The sequence below is a fragment of the Neodiprion fabricii genome, chromosome 6 (assembly GCF_021155785.1).
Source record: "Neodiprion fabricii isolate iyNeoFabr1 chromosome 6, iyNeoFabr1.1, whole genome shotgun sequence".
NCBI classification, from domain to species: Eukaryota; Metazoa; Arthropoda; class Insecta; order Hymenoptera; family Diprionidae; genus Neodiprion; species Neodiprion fabricii.
In genome coordinates, this window is record NC_060244.1 from 20,858,729 (window position 1) to 20,875,325 (window position 16,597).

Below are 16,597 nucleotides of genomic sequence, written 5' to 3' on the forward strand. Positions count from 1 at the left end.
TATTTCCTAATAGATCTGTGGCCTGCGCATCTCTGCGGGATAATGCAAGATCATTTTCTTTTCCATCTCGTATTTATAAATTTTCGTTTATCTATCATTTGGTTTTAATATTATTTCGTTTTCTCCCGTACCCATTCTTTTATTTATCTCTTTACTTTACTTTATTTATTTTATTATTATTATTCACTCATTTTTTTACCCATTATTTCTTATTCGTTTCTTTTTTTTTTTTTTTTTGGACTTGCAGATCCAAGGGTGAGCTGCCGCTCGCAGGACTAGAGATTTCACTACTGCTTCGCGTGTGTGATAACGTTTAATTGTTTATTTTTGTTTTTTCTGTTAACTTGTCTCTTTTTCTGTTCTTAATTCTTTTTGAAAATAACAAAGAGGGCGCGAGTATAACTTTTATACTCTGAATGTTGAATAATTCGAAAATAAAAGTATCATCGAGCGTGATTTCTTGTTTTGATGATCGTGAAAAAAAAAAAAAAATTTTTTTAAATAAAAATTCCTTCACCCACAACGAAACGATCAACATCAAACAATACGATCCCTATTATATGTTACACATACGATTCGCGCGTTTCAAATGAAGCGAACATTTCATTTGCTGCACAAAATTTATTCAAATTATTTACGATGAATATTAGACGATAGTCATCGACATTGAAACGAATACTACGCAACGCACCTTGTACTTTACACACACGCCGTATATGTATCGTATTTATGTATACGTGTTGTATACCCTACGGTTAAAGCTGTACAGATCAAGAGTAAAAATTGTCGTTTGACGAGCGCCTATTATTTACCTATGAATGTATAATTATACCGCAGGTGGTGTTAATTTGGCGTTTTTTTTTTTTTTGTTTTTTGTTGTTTTTTTAATTTTTTTTTTTTCAATTACTGTTTTACTTTTTCTCTCCACAATTTCTAATAGATACCTAATCCCGAGGATATACCTTATATCGAACAAGGATCAATATATTAGATTGAAGGTGAAAAATACGAGGAAGAGATATGTCCGCCTAAATAGGAATCGAGTTAGAGTCAAGTCGCTCAAGTCCGGTCGAATCATAAATCAACGATGCGACAGTGATCCGAGCATAAGGCACGACCTGTTATATTATATTAATGAATCAATTGTTCGTATTTTTTTTCTTCTCCCTCTTTTCATTTTCTAATTATTTTTCATAAGGTTTCATCGATCCTTTCTATATTCTATTGATTCTGCGACAAATGTAATTTTAGATCTAGCATAGATCCTGGAACATATTACTATTAGTGTTTTTTTTTTTTTTTTTTGTTTTTTGTTGTCTTATTTTATTTTATTTTCTTTATCGTATTTTATGTATGTGTATAATTTTTTTTGTCTTTTTTTCTTTTTTCTCTCCCCTTCTTTCTCTACTATTTCGTTCTATTGTAGCGTATGAAAATAAAATGGCTTTGTAAGAAATATTATTGTGGCGGTCGCAATTTGGGCAAGCGAATTTTATCAATCTCACAAGGATCGATCAGGTGCTGCATCATACGAATGATAAACGCTAAGATAATGTTTTAATTATCCTGTACTGTACGGCTCTGGCAGAGTTAACTTTTTGTGATTTTTTGTTTTCAGCAAACCATAGAATTTCAAAATCGATTTCCTCTTTTCGTCAATATTGTAAATTTTTGTCAAGTAATTCCATTATTTTTTCATAATATAATCTCATTGAGATATATTTTAACCACTTCGACTCAAGATTATCAAATTTTTTGTATACTATAGTGCGTACTTCTGTTTTTGGCACGTGTCATTTTAATTTAATTTTTACAATTCTCCAGTATACCGTCACGTTTCTGCTATTCTCGAATTATTTTTATTTGTTTCCTATTTGTTATTTTTCGTTTGCAAAAATATTGCAAACTTTCGCTAAACTGGCCAACGTCTTTGGCAATAAAAGGTGCTGCGGTGCAAACATGAGTCGTCAGCGTTTGAAAATTACCGTATAATTGATAGGTGATTATGGGCGAGAGAGTAAAAAGAGAAAAAAAAAAACAACAAATATTATAACTATTTTGCTTTGTGTACTTAAAAAACAACAGCAATTTTCGACTATCTAAGAAAATACCGGACGAATCTAACGTCTCTAACGAAAAGCCCCTAGGCTCAAAAGCCCGCGATAATAATTATACGTTCAATTGAATATTAATGACGATAATAGTAATGACAATAATAATGATAATGATAATAGTAATATTAGCATAGCGACGATTGTAGTCATAATGATAATAATCAGTGTAGTAATGGGATTAATAATAATAGCACGCTACTTCGTATAAAACACAATTCGTTAAACTAGAATCAATCAATCTTTCACATTCAAACATACCAAACACATTCATAGAATATATAATCACGCGCCCTGATACAAATTTTCCGCGGTAGCAAAATTGATCTACAGAATATAATCGGGGCGCCCGTTGCTAATTATTATAATTACACAGAAGGCATCAGGCGAGAATGATTATAGATACCTATGTTATTACTTCGGACGCATATTTTGTGCCAGATTAGTCATTAACATTATGCGATGGCAGTGTTGTCTACGAACCGGTAGCACTCCATCTCATAAATTTCGACATTTTCATTTACTCTCTTTCTTTCTTTCGTCCTTTTTTGTCTCTTATCTATTGACGTCTAATTGACAGAAGTTACCGACACGTATAAAACACGAATGAACTAGTCGATTACTCTATAAAAGCTTATCGAATTCACGAATTACGTACATGCATACAACTACGAACGAATCATAACAAACGCCCACGTCTTTGTAGCACTCGCATGCGGCATATCGGAGAGTGCGTACATAAATATTACACTCGTCGAAAATACGGGACGTGCCAAAATTTTCACAATTATTCTCAATCCGTATTTACAAGTCTCAATTTAAGTCTGATTTTTTTTCGTCGAAGAATTAAGATAATACACGCTTATCGCGACGTTAAAAGTTACATTCTCGTCAATGTTTGAAAGAGAAAGAACGCAAAAACAGAAAGGAGTATCGGAAATAAATTCAAACTTCTAACCATGGCGTCTACCTCGAAAAACATGCCGAGAAAAAAAATGGAGGAAAAACAAAGTAGAACCCTGGATCAAATTCCCTAAAAACAACGAAAGAACCTGACTAACCACGTTCGTCACTAACTCGAAACTAACGCCCCGTTTTGTTTATTCATACCGAGTCACGACCTTGCGTAAATGTATAAATAAATCTAAAAACATTGGATAATATTAAAAAAAACCCTGGTACAAGTTCATGACCTATAAATACGAATAACGTCCCTGATGATCGCCCTGCACAAAGGGCAATGCCCGCCGCCCTTTCCCCGCCACTGTTGAATGGCGCACGGATAGCACATGCACATGTGTCCGCAAATGTAAAGAACACTATCGATGTTCCGTTCGTAGCATATCGAGCACTCGCTGGGTTGTCCGGGGGTCGGCTGGAGGCCTTCGCTCCATTGCTGGAGGTGGGAGGATGCCTGGGACGTCAGGGTGCCGTCGAGGGTCTGGTAGGACACGGGGTCTACGTAGGTCGAAGATCCCGTGCTGATCATGGTCCCCGTCAGGGGTGGCGACTGCCGCGAGGAACCGGGATGAGAAACGGCGACGGCGGCCGGAGGCGGGGGCGGCGGATGGTGAATCGGGGGTGGATTCCGGTGCGAGGAGGCGGCCGATGCGTACACCGGCTGCTGCGGAGTCGGGGGTGAGGGCGCGGGGTAGCCGCCCTGGGGCGGCAGATTCACCACGAGAACTGTGCCGCCCCCAACGGCGGGTTTGAACTGCACCATCTCGGAAAATCGGGAAAGCTCGGTGGCCGCGTTGCTGTGGTTGGAGTGCTGGGTTCCAGCCGGTGCGGCGGCTTGGCGTTGCTGCCTCGGGGGCGAGGTTGGCCGGCTTGCGAGCATCCTAACGCGCTGAGTGCTCCCGTAGACGTCGACGAACGCCCAGAGCTGCAAGCTCTGGTCGACGTGCATCACGACGCTTGGCGCGCCGCCGTTTTTGCTCATCTGAACCTCGCCGTAATGGGTGACGGTGAAGGCGATCTCGTCGCCGGGTTGCGGGCAGGACGCCACATCCTTGGAGACCACCCAGTACTCGGGACGATCGAGGAGGAGGTCGCTGTCGTCCGGGAGATCCTCGGCCGTTAGTTTCGACGGGTCGCAGGAAGTCAGGCCCAGCGCTAACGCGCCGACGTACATCGGTTCCGTCGCCAGGATCTGGACGACCAGTCGTTCGCCCAGGAGGAGCGGTCGACCCGTAAAAGCGTAGCCGTGGCAGAATTCCGTGTCGCTGCGGGTCGCCACGCACTGCTGATTGCTGAAGCATATGTTGCGACCGCGAGTTCTGGAATTTTAAAAACGGAGGAAAATGTTAGCCTGCTGGCAATTATGCACGGTATGTCACAACGCGGCGTTGATTATTACGGAAGTTGGGCGGGGGGAATCGGAAACCGCGCTCGGATTCGTTTCTCTCCTTAAAAGCTCACGCGATACGAACGCGGCTGATTTGCGGAGGGACGCAATCGATTCGAAATTCTCAACGGCGAACGGACGGACGGCCCACGAGGGATCAAGGTTCAAAGACGGGCTTAGTCACTCTAATGCATATTGAGCAGCGTCTATCACCGTAGGCAGACCCTGGTTTTCAACTTAAATGGCGCGAATTAGCATCGGACACGAAACGATCTATCCCTGAGATTAGCATCTGTCTAATCGAGTTCTACGACGTCGCTCGAATGATGCGAGTATCGTTGAGCTTTACCATGAACCGAATTCAATGGTTAAACGAAAATTTCGAGAGATTAAGCTCAGGCTCAAACGATGCAGGAGTTGGCGAATTGAACAAATGGTTGTGGATACGCGAGTTTACGTCATAGATTACAAAACAGAAACAACTGTGTCTTGTGATTGAAGTTTAGAGTCGAAATTCGGTAGTAAAGCATCGATTTAATACCAGCGGAAATCTTTCGTCGGGCACAGTTTTATTTCCCCCCATGAGTTTAGACCGAAACTCGTTACTCTGAGAGCTCTGAAACTTTACGACCCTCTCAGCCTGATTCGAGAATATATTATGTATGCTTAAAGTGAGTGGAATCCGGAAAGGCAACGTTTGGAAAGAGCTTGAATTTTAAATAAATAGAGCGAAACGTAGCCCGATTACGTTCCTGACGAGGTCAAGCGAGGTCAATGGACATGTAAAATTGAATTGTTTTCTTTATACAAGCGGTGTGACGGGCTTCGCCCAATCAAGGATCTGTAAATGAAGGAAAAATGTGTTCTCCGATTCGTCGAACGGACTGCAACGAAGTGGATTATATACTCACGAGTGGAAGGGTAGGGATTTGAAGACGACACCGGAAGGCTGAAACCTCAGCCCAGGTAGGTCAACATCCGGTTCGTGGTGAATGGACATGCTCTGCATCGTAGGAACGATAATTCTCTCGACATCGCGACCAGCGTTGCTGGCATCGTCCATCGCGGAGTGTCTCGAGTGCTGGGCATTATCCTCGTTGCTGTGATCGGCCCCGCGTTTGACATTGTTGAAGTGTTGCCTGTTCGGGTCGACGAATTCGATGGCGGTGCTGTTCCCGTAGACATCTATGATGGCCCAGAGAGGACCCCGGGTTTCGACGCTGCTGAAGAAGACGCCCTTCTCCTCGCCGTTCACCCCGAAGTGGACGTCGCCGGCCGACGTAACGTAGTAAAAAAGCACCGTGTCCCGTTCGGCGAAACGTTCGGCCAGAGCTTTCGCCCAGTACCCGGGTTTGTTCGTCAGATCGGGGCAAGCGTACTTCGGAAGTCCGCTTCGCAGGTTGACCGGATCGTTTGCGGTGAAACCGAACCTGATGACGCCGCTCCAATTGTCGGATATCTCGAGGAACTTGACGCAGACCTGGAACGGAAAGATGGGTAAAATTATATGAAACTACGGAACGCCTTTCCACTTTCAAGACGTTCTATGTCTGAAGCAATCCAGTCGACAACGATGACCAAACAAATTGAGTCAATATTAGTAATTACGCGGTGACCGAAAAAACCGGGATTTTGTGAACTTGACAAAGAGCATTCAGCTAGTGGACATTTGGTATTAAGCTAGATAAGAGAGGTGTTGCGACGTTCTATTCAAAGAAATGTTTACGCCAGGTTTCAGGGTCTCCTTGTAAAGCGATAACAAAGTTGATTTTACGTTGACGGAATTCCGGTATGTTTCGGAGGCGATAACGACCGATAACTACGCTAACGACCGCACTTGCAATATACCTTTTCGTAAAGTAACTGAAAAGTAGGAAAAAAAAAAACACGATGAAATACATGATTGAAAATTTTGCCACTCGTTAAACGCCGCGAGCGGTTGCTTACGAAAATATCACCACGTCACACTTATCGCTCTTCGTAGCTATCGAGTACGGCGTTTTCACCCACGCGACCGGCGTGGGTCGAGCATTTCGTCCTGACGGCCTAGAGCCACCAAGAAACTGGCCTTTACTCAACATATTATTAAACCATAAGAGCGTCAACGCGTGGGTCTCTCGTGCCCGAGTGTAAATAGCAGCAAATAGTCGACGCGTTTGGCCACAAACGATTCTGAAAGAACCTGTGCGCGATGCCCTCTCTCTTTGAGCCTAACTCTTTCCGGTGTTCGGCTGTCTTATTTCATCGTCGGATGACTGGTCTTTTTATTGACGAAAAACGCGGGCGCGACGGTTAACGTCCATGGTACGTGGGATTTGCCGATTGAGTATCTATCGGCGCCAGACCGCAGGCCTTGATTTTACCTTTTCCCCGATCCGTACGGGCCTCGCGCTGAATGTGACACCCTTGCAGAAACTCTCGTGTCTCCTGGCGATCGTTCCACCGTTGCAGAGTCTGATATTATCCCCGTGAACTCGGTGGAAGGTCAGGGGTGGAAGGTTGTTGGTACCGCCACTGGACGACCTGGGAGCTGCAACAGAAATGGAGAAGAACCGTTTATGCCAAATGAAGCGTGAAAGCACTTAGGAAAGATTGTTCCAATTGACCGGGAAGTCGATCCACCTTTGGCGGTACGCCTGACATTCCCTCTTCGGTACTTCATTGCGGCGATGTGTCACTGATTCGAAACAATTACATACAATCGTAAACAACAACAGCAACAAGGTAACGGTCCCGTAGGAATGATCGTGGCCTGTCAAGAGCCCGCGGGAGGAAAGTGAAAGGTTGTAGCTGCTCGGAGCGCCGAGTGACTACTGAAGCCGATCTTGAGACCGGTGTGCCGGTCGATGGTCAAGTGCCTTCCTGTCGGGTAACCGGTGCCTGATACCCACCACTAGGCAGGAAGCCACACGCCTGAGACCGGATGTGTCCGATGCGGCATCGCTCCATATATAAGGACAGCGGCCCGAGGCAACAGGCCTTTGTTTTCCACGGATGTACCTCCGTTGCAGTTCGCGGTTCTTCACCCAACCCCGATTATTACACACCTTCGTCATTTGCTCTTATGTGGTTGAAGAGAATGCTGTGGTGTGGTGCATTATTTGGATACATGGACAGAGAGAGAGAGAAAGAGAGAGAGAGACACAGAGAGAATGGCAAGTATATAATAATCGATCGAGTCGGCTCATTCATCTCAGGCTGATTCTCACGGTCCGGGTAAGGCATGATCGTGGATACAAGGTATGAAAACGCGATTTTCCGTGGTAATTGATCCCCGCATTTCCACGTGTTACTTTTTTTTGCCAGATATAGGTATCGTGTATAAGTCAACGAGCTTGGTTGGTCGGGGCGGTGTGAAACCCGTTGATGTATTCCGGCCTCGGGGTACGACTGCGGTATAAAAAATGAACTGAGTCATATGTCAAGTCGCGGTACAAAATGAACTCTTGTGTTATAATGATAATCCACCGTAAATGTACATAGCGATAAATTTTCTCCTCGAGACTAGGCGACGGTCAACGGTCGTTTATGAAAAGTCTGGTGTCTTAATTGAAGCGCGCAGATGTCGTTGTCATTCTCCGAGGAACAACGTCACCCTGAATTATGAAACAGCCAGCTTGGATAGATACGGTGTGTTTACACACCGAGCTGCAGAAACACACATGTGTGACCTCGTGATGCTTCGTGGGGGGGTTTCTTCTCCATCCCAGCCTGCAGCGCAAGACAACCGCCTAGAAGTAGAATGAGTTTCATATACGCGTATATATGTTCCAAGGATCGGCATCAGAAGCCACCGTGGGAATAAGTCAAGACTCGTTGTTTACCGTTGCTCGCTGCAGTATCGCGGACTGAGTATAATTCCAAGTTAACAAACCGCGACCACCTTCCATCCATGCCTCCGCACCGCCGTGCAATTCGTACTCATAGACTGCAACTGTACGGACATTTGTCCATGTAACGTCTGCAGCTGACTGACTGTCCCATGGATATTCTTATCACCTCGCAACGGAGGCCGATCAGGAAGGACCGAGCATACGCCAAAATACTGGGACAGCGGGAACGCTGCGGAAGTCACGCAGTCGATACGTGCCAAAATTACCGATCGTCTCATTGTCAGTGTCAGATAGTCGTTTCATTGACAAAGTTAACGGAGGCGACCATGCGTCGGGAGGTTCTGCAATCGAATGACGCAACACCGAAATCTTTTGTCTCGTGGTCTCGTCCTTTCTCTGTGACAGTAAGTGTGGTCCACAAAGGCGTCAGAAGCAGAAGGAACATGGATCGCAGCTAGTGGAGCAAGGAAGGATCACTCCCGTCGTGAGGCCAGGTTATTCGGATATCACGAAGTGGTTCGGACGCGCATCGAAGGGTTCGTTTCAACTGACGACCGCTTTTTTTTTATCCCGATCCTGACGTACCACGCGGACGTTGCGTGACGGTTTTCCTCGGGTGTAGGAGAGCCAGATCAAAACATTGAAACTATTGCCCTGGAACGCGGCCGAGTCTCCGGCGGAAAGAGGACAAGACTTGTTCCGTCGAAGGGCCGACTTGCAACGGTGGCGGATGAACTGTCCGAATGGGGTTCCAAAGGCTTGGACTACCGCTGACTGGATGGTGGACAGAACTTTTCCATTAACGAAAATTGAGCGTGATGAACCCTGGAGCCGAAATGTGGTCAGGTATAAATAATAAGTGCGAAGACCTCTGCTGGTTTCGTCTTTGTACCAAAGATTTGCAGACTCAATGATCTGTCACCGAGACGAATCGTCGATCTCTGCATCCGGAAGAATCTCGCCGATCCTGGAGAACTGTTGCAGGAAAGACGATGACCGGACGTTGCTCCGTTGGTCGGATTGAATAAGACCCGTGAAGATCGAAATTAGCCGGGAAGTATATTGACAAAAATCGAGGGATTCTGTTCACGGTTTCCCGACCGATTCCTTTCTCGATCACTGCTGGTCTTGGAAAACCGGTGCAGCATTTGGTTCGATTATCCGTCGTAGTGCGAGAGTCTTTCAAAGAACGTTAGAAAAACGGCAATGCTCTCGAGTTCCAGGCGCGTGCTTAACACGCCAGCCTTCGAGCACGTCTCATCGAACGGATCGCGATCACGCCGATCTGCCGATCTTTCCACCAGGCCGCGCAGCACCGTGCGATTTTTCGGTAAATAATAACGTGAGCGAGAGGTAAATCAAGTACAAAGTCAAGTGCCGAGGAGTGTGTGCAATAGCTGGAGGCTCGTTTGTTCCGCCAGGAACATCGGTATGCGTGTAACGTCGGAACGAGGCGGAGACGGGTATTTGACGTCCGTGAGTTGTACCAACGTTTCGAAAAACATCTCGATCCTGCGAAGCACGATTCGCAATGCGATACATGACCGATTTTCCCGCCTCCGATGCACCTCGACTGCAACGGTACCGTGGGAAAGTGTCTACTGTGCGTCGATCGTTAGGTGATAATAATTCCGCGATCACAGTTAGACCGGAGTTCAAATGATAATCGAAGGTGCAATTAACCGGTTGTGCGGTTGTTAATTTGCGCATTTTTAATCGATCGATTTGCGATCCTCCCGCAACGTGAATTCTCCCACCTTTTGGGTCCGATCGTCAGGCGCCTCAGCGCAGGATTGCCAAGGATTGCATAACCGCGTTGCTGCTCGTGGAAGCGGCGGAGAGAGGCGAGTATCCTCGACGTCCTCTTCGGGCCCCTTCGGGCCCCTAACTGCCTAGCGCGCAGAGTTGCCTAGGAAAGATCACGACGTCGGGCGTGGGAACAAGGCCCCTCCTAGGAAGTCCGCGCGTAATATGTCTAGCACAGTTTCTTCGTCGAAAATCGCTCTATTTCCGTAGGATTCACCGCCCTGGCTTCTGGGGCTTCGCTCTTCCCTATCCCATTATATCCCGGTTTACAAAGTCTTTTTGTGAAAGTAATGGCGCAACGACGATACTTATCGCAAGCTGCGCCAGTCGGCGTAAGCCGCGATATTTCATTACGTCAATTTGCGAGGGGGACTTGATCCGTCTTGAAGGCTAATTGGACTCATTATGGACGGTGATAAGATATTCGGAGTCTATAAACAACGCATAAAGCGAACGGAATTATAGCCGTTATTGAGGTGCTTCACCTCATAAGCCACACCCGCGAGATTTAGGAGCTTATCCACACGCTGAGCTTTGTGTATTGTAGGATTTTCAGTGACTATAAGTCTGTTGCGTATTTCAAAAACTACCGTCCTCGGAACCAAGCAGTGTTCCTAATTCTCAATTCATTTTGTTAAAACCAGGAAAACTAGAATAATGCACTCGATAGAACCAATATTAATGACACGGTCATTCGGAATTTGGATGGTAAAAATCGTAAGGTATAGTATACCTAACCGAATCCATGCACGAAAAGTGGTCTTCGTAACGCGTTAAAGATTATTTCGCGAACATTCCGAACTCGACTTGCAGGTATAAGTTGAGCTCGGCATGACGCGCAGCCGCAGACTCGTTCATTGGTCAAGACGAGATAAACATTGTCCGCGAGCGTGTGGATTGATCAATTATTTTCCAACACATTGATCACCCGATTGGCAGCTGCGGTTCGATCGTACCTCAGGTACCTATGCCTTGAGAGCCGAGGGCCTGCGCAGAGTTCTCCTCTCCAGTGCACTCGAATTATCCGTCCCTCCATCTTCTTTATTCGAACTAGACAAAGAAGAACTGCTCTCCTCGTCCTTCGGCTGCTGATGCTGGATAGACCGCTTACGGAGAGGCGGGAGTCTCCGACGAACCCGGGGGAACTCTGTACTATTTCTGTTCCATCTCCGTTGAACACGTGTGGCCGCAGGCGGTTATACGGAGTGGGTATCCTCTGCACGAGACTCTGACTCTCGTGACTTTCACTCGTGTGAAGAGTTTTTACGCGTCAATATTATTGCCGGTACAATAACCGACCAATTTTCAATAACTCGAAACGAGATCGCCGAGCCGAGAGTTTGCAGGTCACGTTGCAGCCGCAGCCGCTGCCACAGCCACAGCCGCGGCCGCGTGACGTAAATTTGTATTTCACTTTATTCCCCTCCCCCCACCTTATCTTACATTTTTATTGTTGTTATATTTTGAATTATTCGTCGACCGGTAAAAAGCATAAATGGTTTCCGTGAAAGGAGGCTTTTTACTATCGTTCATCTGTTATACGACCGCTCGCCGATGGACAAAAACTTATTTGTGTACAGCCGAGTGTTTGTATTATATACAAGTATAACTTGGAGCACCGTGACTACGCGTTGCGTGTAATCTGGGTATATTACGCAGCGAGAATGAAATCTAGTTTTTAAGTGAAATTACACGTTCCACGGCTCGCCGCGTGTACATTGTCCAATCGTATAACCCGCGTATGTGCATGCAGTGACGTTTTCTCCAAATTTTCACCCCCGTTTTAACCGAAATATAAAGAAAAATGGCAAATCCCTCGACGACAAGTGCATATTCCCAGTGCGCTGCTCGGATCAACCCGGTCCATAAAGCCCGGATTGAACAATTGGATTAACGAAGTCGGGGGTGGGTAGGAAAACCGCCGCCCTCGGAGTCGATGATCGGTAAACCGAGGGCGAGGGCCCCGCGTCTCCGGAGAACGCATCTGTCGCTTCGCACAGACGGTTCTGTGCGAAGACGAGGTGTGTGGGCGTGTGGGGTGCGAGCGGTAAAATAATGAACAGGTTCGCGATGATGGTTGAAACACATCGAGGGCGATCGTTACTAAGGGGTGTATTTAGCGGCGACGCGCCAACGAGGGCTGGGGCGAGAGCGGTTATAAAAATCGCGGGGGATCATCGGCTAACGGAGTCATTGATACGCGTTCGTCGTCGAACCCTCTCAAGGGTCGCCGGGGCTGCGGCACGGTCAGATATACTCACCGAGTCCGTTTGCGGTAAGTCTGAGACGAGCAACCCTCGTCGCTCTGCTGACCGTCATTGGTCTCCTGGGGCGGTGACAGGACAGCGACATCGGACGATCGAGCATCGATAAGATGACAGAATAAGATGAAGGCAAACTAGGGTGCAAAGAGAACGGGGTTTCAGACGGCGCCCTGCAGGAGAGACCGGAAGTCGCGAGGTCCGCGGCATTTACGTGACTTCGGACACGTTTTCCTCTTCATCGCTGTGCTGCTTCTCGTCCTTTTTCATCCGACTTTTTTTCTCTCTCTCTCTCTCTATATATATATATATCTCTGTCTTCGTTTTGAGTCCCGTATCACGAACGCGAATCCGGCCGCACTTTCGCGGACATAACGACAGGAAACACGGGCGGCGTGGGGAACGCCACTCCGAAGACTGACGCGGCCCGACCAGGGCGCTACGCAGGGCGGTCCCAGCTGCTTGTGCCGCCGCCGCTGGGCCCTGGCGTGGCCGTCGTGTGCGGTGTGCTGTCCGTGTGAGATAGCCAGAGCGCGGAACGAGCGAGTCTCAAGTCCGTTTCCGCGGTGCCGAGCTTATCGCACCCACGCGTTTCTCGTTTCGGTGATAACTGTAGCGCGATCGCGATCGATCTTATCTATCTCGAATGCGAGCGAGCGAAGGCGCGGTCCACTCAATGGCCACGTTTCAGTTACGGTGACGGAAAGATGAAAGCAGGAGCAGAAGAAACGGATTTGAAGCGAGTAAACCGATTGTTAGGCATCGACGATACTTTCGCCCTTGCGATTCTGGGCCCACTATGACGCAAGCAGCGTCGGGCCCCCCGAGCCTCGGAGCTTTTGCTCGTTCGGGGCGAGGCAGCTGCCACGCGCTTCTAAAGAGACGAGAAAGAGGGATGCGGCGGTAGCGCAACGGTCGCGAGCCACCTGGCCCAAAAGTTACGTGCACCGGGCCCCCCCACCACCCCTATCGCCCGGCGCTTCCCCTTCTTCCTGCAGCGGCGTCGATCCGAGCTCTGGGGCCCCGACCTGACAAAGAAGGACTCCGGGTGCGGTTTTTGATCCCGAGACTGATTTTACTTGTACGAGAAATAAGTCCTCGAATCTTCGGCGCTTACGGGGCTTCCCGATCGATAGATCACGGAAAGGTTGACGTACCTGGCGGCGGATCGTCGAGGCGAAACATGGATTCCGGATGTTTGTACGCCACTGGTTCGTTCTCGTGCCTAATTTCTAGTCGAGACATCTGCGGTCTTGCTCCGACCGTCATACTTCGATGTATGGCGGCGGTATTTTTCAGTCAACAGCTTGACGATGTATCACGCACGCACGCGTGTAGTTCATTAATCGAGAGGATTTCAAAGTATTCTTGAATCCAGCCTGAACTAAACGGTGAAAAAATAAATGTATTTACGGGCTGATCGATCGCACTCATCAATATTCGAGCCTCTTTTCTCCCGCAGTAAAAAAAATGCCGTTCCATCAAGAGCCCTCGCGAAAATAACCGACACACGCACAACCACGCGTGTGAAATAATCCGATTTAGATATTCAGAATAAATTACGCATTCACTAAATTTCCCCGCAGGGTAGTTTAGGCATAATAAAATGCGGCAACAAGCCCTGTGGGGTTGCAGTTTTCCGGGGTGTCGGGATCCGTTTAGTCGTAATATTCGAGCATATTTCACGCGTGATGGAAAAAATTGCTAGAGAGAGGGTGAAACCACCCCGTGCGAATTCTTCCACGTGCAGGTTCAGGCGACGCGTTCCTACGGACGATCATCAAGGGTGCAATGTCCTGATCTCCTTCCTTCCTCGTCGGACGTGATACACCTACATCGTCGCAACGCGAGGCGTATTGATCGCGCGGCTCGTCACTGAACACCCACAAAGCCGGGCCGCCACCGCCGCTGCGTGATATCCGAGGTAAAAATACGCGGCCGATATCGGGTACGGTGAGCCATGGGGTTCGTGGGTGCGAATACGATTCGAGAAAGTAAGGAAACGAGCGATCGCGAAACCGAAACGCGAGCCGGAGGCGAACGACGATTTTTTGCGGCTTCCGAAACAAGAGGAGAGCGTCGAATCCCTGCTTCGTACTTCCGTCGAGGAAGGTAAAAAGGCACGGTATCGGGGAAAAAACGTCGGAGGAACGGAAAAAGAAAGAGAGAATGATCAAAAAAATTCTCGAGAGCGGAACAAAAAGCGCATATCCGAAGGGTGTGCATTTCCTTTCATGGGAACGGGGATCCACGTCTACCATGTTGGGGTAGAGGACGATCCATGGGAATCCGGAACGTAAATATGACGGGAAAAGGTACCCTGGCTGGCTATCCTTGTTCGTTATGCATGTACAACGAATCACAATGGAAAATCTATTGACGAGGACTCGCGGACGCCGTTAAATATTCGGATCTTCCAGCCGCGTGATCCTCGCTCACGCTCGATTCTTCGGGTCAAAATCGTAAAAAGGTTGGTGCCGAGGATCCGATCCAAAGAATCGTGGAGGTGTCGCACAGTATGAATGGCCAATTCCCAACGCGATTGTTCCGAGAAGGTATACCTGTCATTAGTCGGAATAGAAAGCAGCGTGTAAAAGGAACTTTGTTTGGTCAACGATAACGTTCACATTTAACGGGTTATTATACACGGCGTCGAACGTGACTGCTTTACGATCGGGGATTCGGACACTGCGGGTCTTTTTCCGGACCGAATTGAACCTGGGGAAACTCCGTCGCATCACGCGTTCTTCAACGACCATTATATTCCCAAGCTTAGTACAATCCAAAGGACGTAACAACATCCCGAAGCGAGAAAGGCTTACTTTAAACGGGACTGAGAGTTCGTCGTTGAAATTCAACGCGAAGGATCACGGAGCGTGAAACTTTGTCGGCATCAATTTGCATCTCGGGGTTTCGAAGTTGCTTTGAGATAGATACAAGTGGAACGCGAACAATCGGAAGTAACGAGCCCACAAAAGGGGCCAAAGAAAAGACATTGAGATCTTGAACACGTCGCTATTTTCTCGATAAAATGCGCCACCCTCAACGTAGACGACATTGAACAGTCCTAGTCAAACTTATGATCGAATTACACGACCTCCAAGCTGAATTCGCATGAATATCCGATGGCGATCGGAGTCTTATCGTCGTCGAGCAGGATCGTGTTCGCCTGCAGGTTCACGTGCGGTACAAGTGCGTGTACACCGTAGTCTCGTATTGCGCGATAATTTCCCGCAGCAGTTACCCGATTACGAACCTACGAGTAATCGGCAAGTCTACGCGACGTCGGTTGTCATCCGATCCTCGTACAACAATGTGCGAAAAGCTTGGACGCAGCGGTGCGAGACTCGTCGAGGTGTTCCTGAAAGGTGTTCCGCACACGTTGTTCCAGGGTGTCGATGCGAGTGATCCGGAGTCTTTCTCTTTCCCTCTCTTTCTCTCTTCCGCTACGACTTCAAACCGAGAAGTAGAAATAATTAAAAGGAGCGAAGCTGCCACGCGAGGGATTTCGTCTCTTGTCTCTTTAAGCCGCGTTGGTCTCGTCGTCTCATTACGGGATGAGGAACTCCGCCGTGTGCCGCGATGCAGGGTCGAAGATCACTAGAAACCGGGGTTCTCAACCCGCTTACCGTCACATCCACACGGAGACCAGGGAATCATTGAAACCGGCCAAGGAGGTTCCGTTTACATCGCTAATCAGCGAGGTTCCCGCTGTTTATGGACAAGGCGCGTGCCGTCGACGGACATTTCCCTATATCTTAACTCTAGGCCTTAAAATGCGCGTGCGGAAAACGTCGGTCGGAACTGTAAATAATTAGGCGATTTTTCATGTTTCGAAATAAAATTCATTCGGCTGATTTTCTCGGCAATTTTCTACAAGTATACGTACAACCGGCGTCTTCGATCAGTCGAGACTCTGATCTCACTCTTTCTAAAATAAAGAAAACGGTATTTATAATATTTGAACTCGGAAACGGGCTGCTGCGGAAGATAATTTCGCTTGAAATTCTTGAGATAGAACCGCGCGCTGGAAGTGCCGTACGTTTTTTATCGAGAGCTTCACGCACGCGCAGACGGAAAATGCCGAAAGTGGTTCGGCTCTGGTAGTCCACGATTTCCGCTCTGCTCCGAGTTTTTGCGGTCAGCGATTCGGCACGGTCATTCTGTCACGGATTGTATTAGATATAGGCACGAGGACTCGCGCCGAATGCCCGGGAGAATTTAATCGACGTTGACCGG

The 16,597-nt window shown here is 47.6% G+C and overlaps 1 protein-coding gene across 4 annotated transcripts in view; it reads right to left on the bottom strand.

Annotated features, from left to right (window-relative positions):
* Positions 1–357: 357 nt before the first annotated feature.
* The window catches only part of LOC124184615 (protein neuralized), a 60,839-nt gene continuing 44,599 nt past the window's right edge, over positions 358–16,597 (bottom strand). For 2 of the 4 annotated variants that reach the window (XM_046574533.1, XM_046574530.1), the window contains exons 2-4: positions 6,822–6,988; positions 5,370–5,938; positions 358–4,390 (exon numbers count right to left, since the gene is read on the bottom strand). In XM_046574533.1, coding sequence (XP_046430489.1) covers positions 3,298–4,390; positions 5,370–5,938; positions 6,822–6,988 — 1,829 coding nt within the window. In that variant the 3' untranslated portion in view covers positions 358–3,297. Of the gene's footprint in view, positions 4,391–5,369; positions 5,939–6,821; positions 6,989–7,080; positions 7,254–12,358; positions 12,584–16,597 lie in introns of those variants that run through there. The other 2 variants (XM_046574532.1, XM_046574534.1) reach the window with 2 other exon arrangements.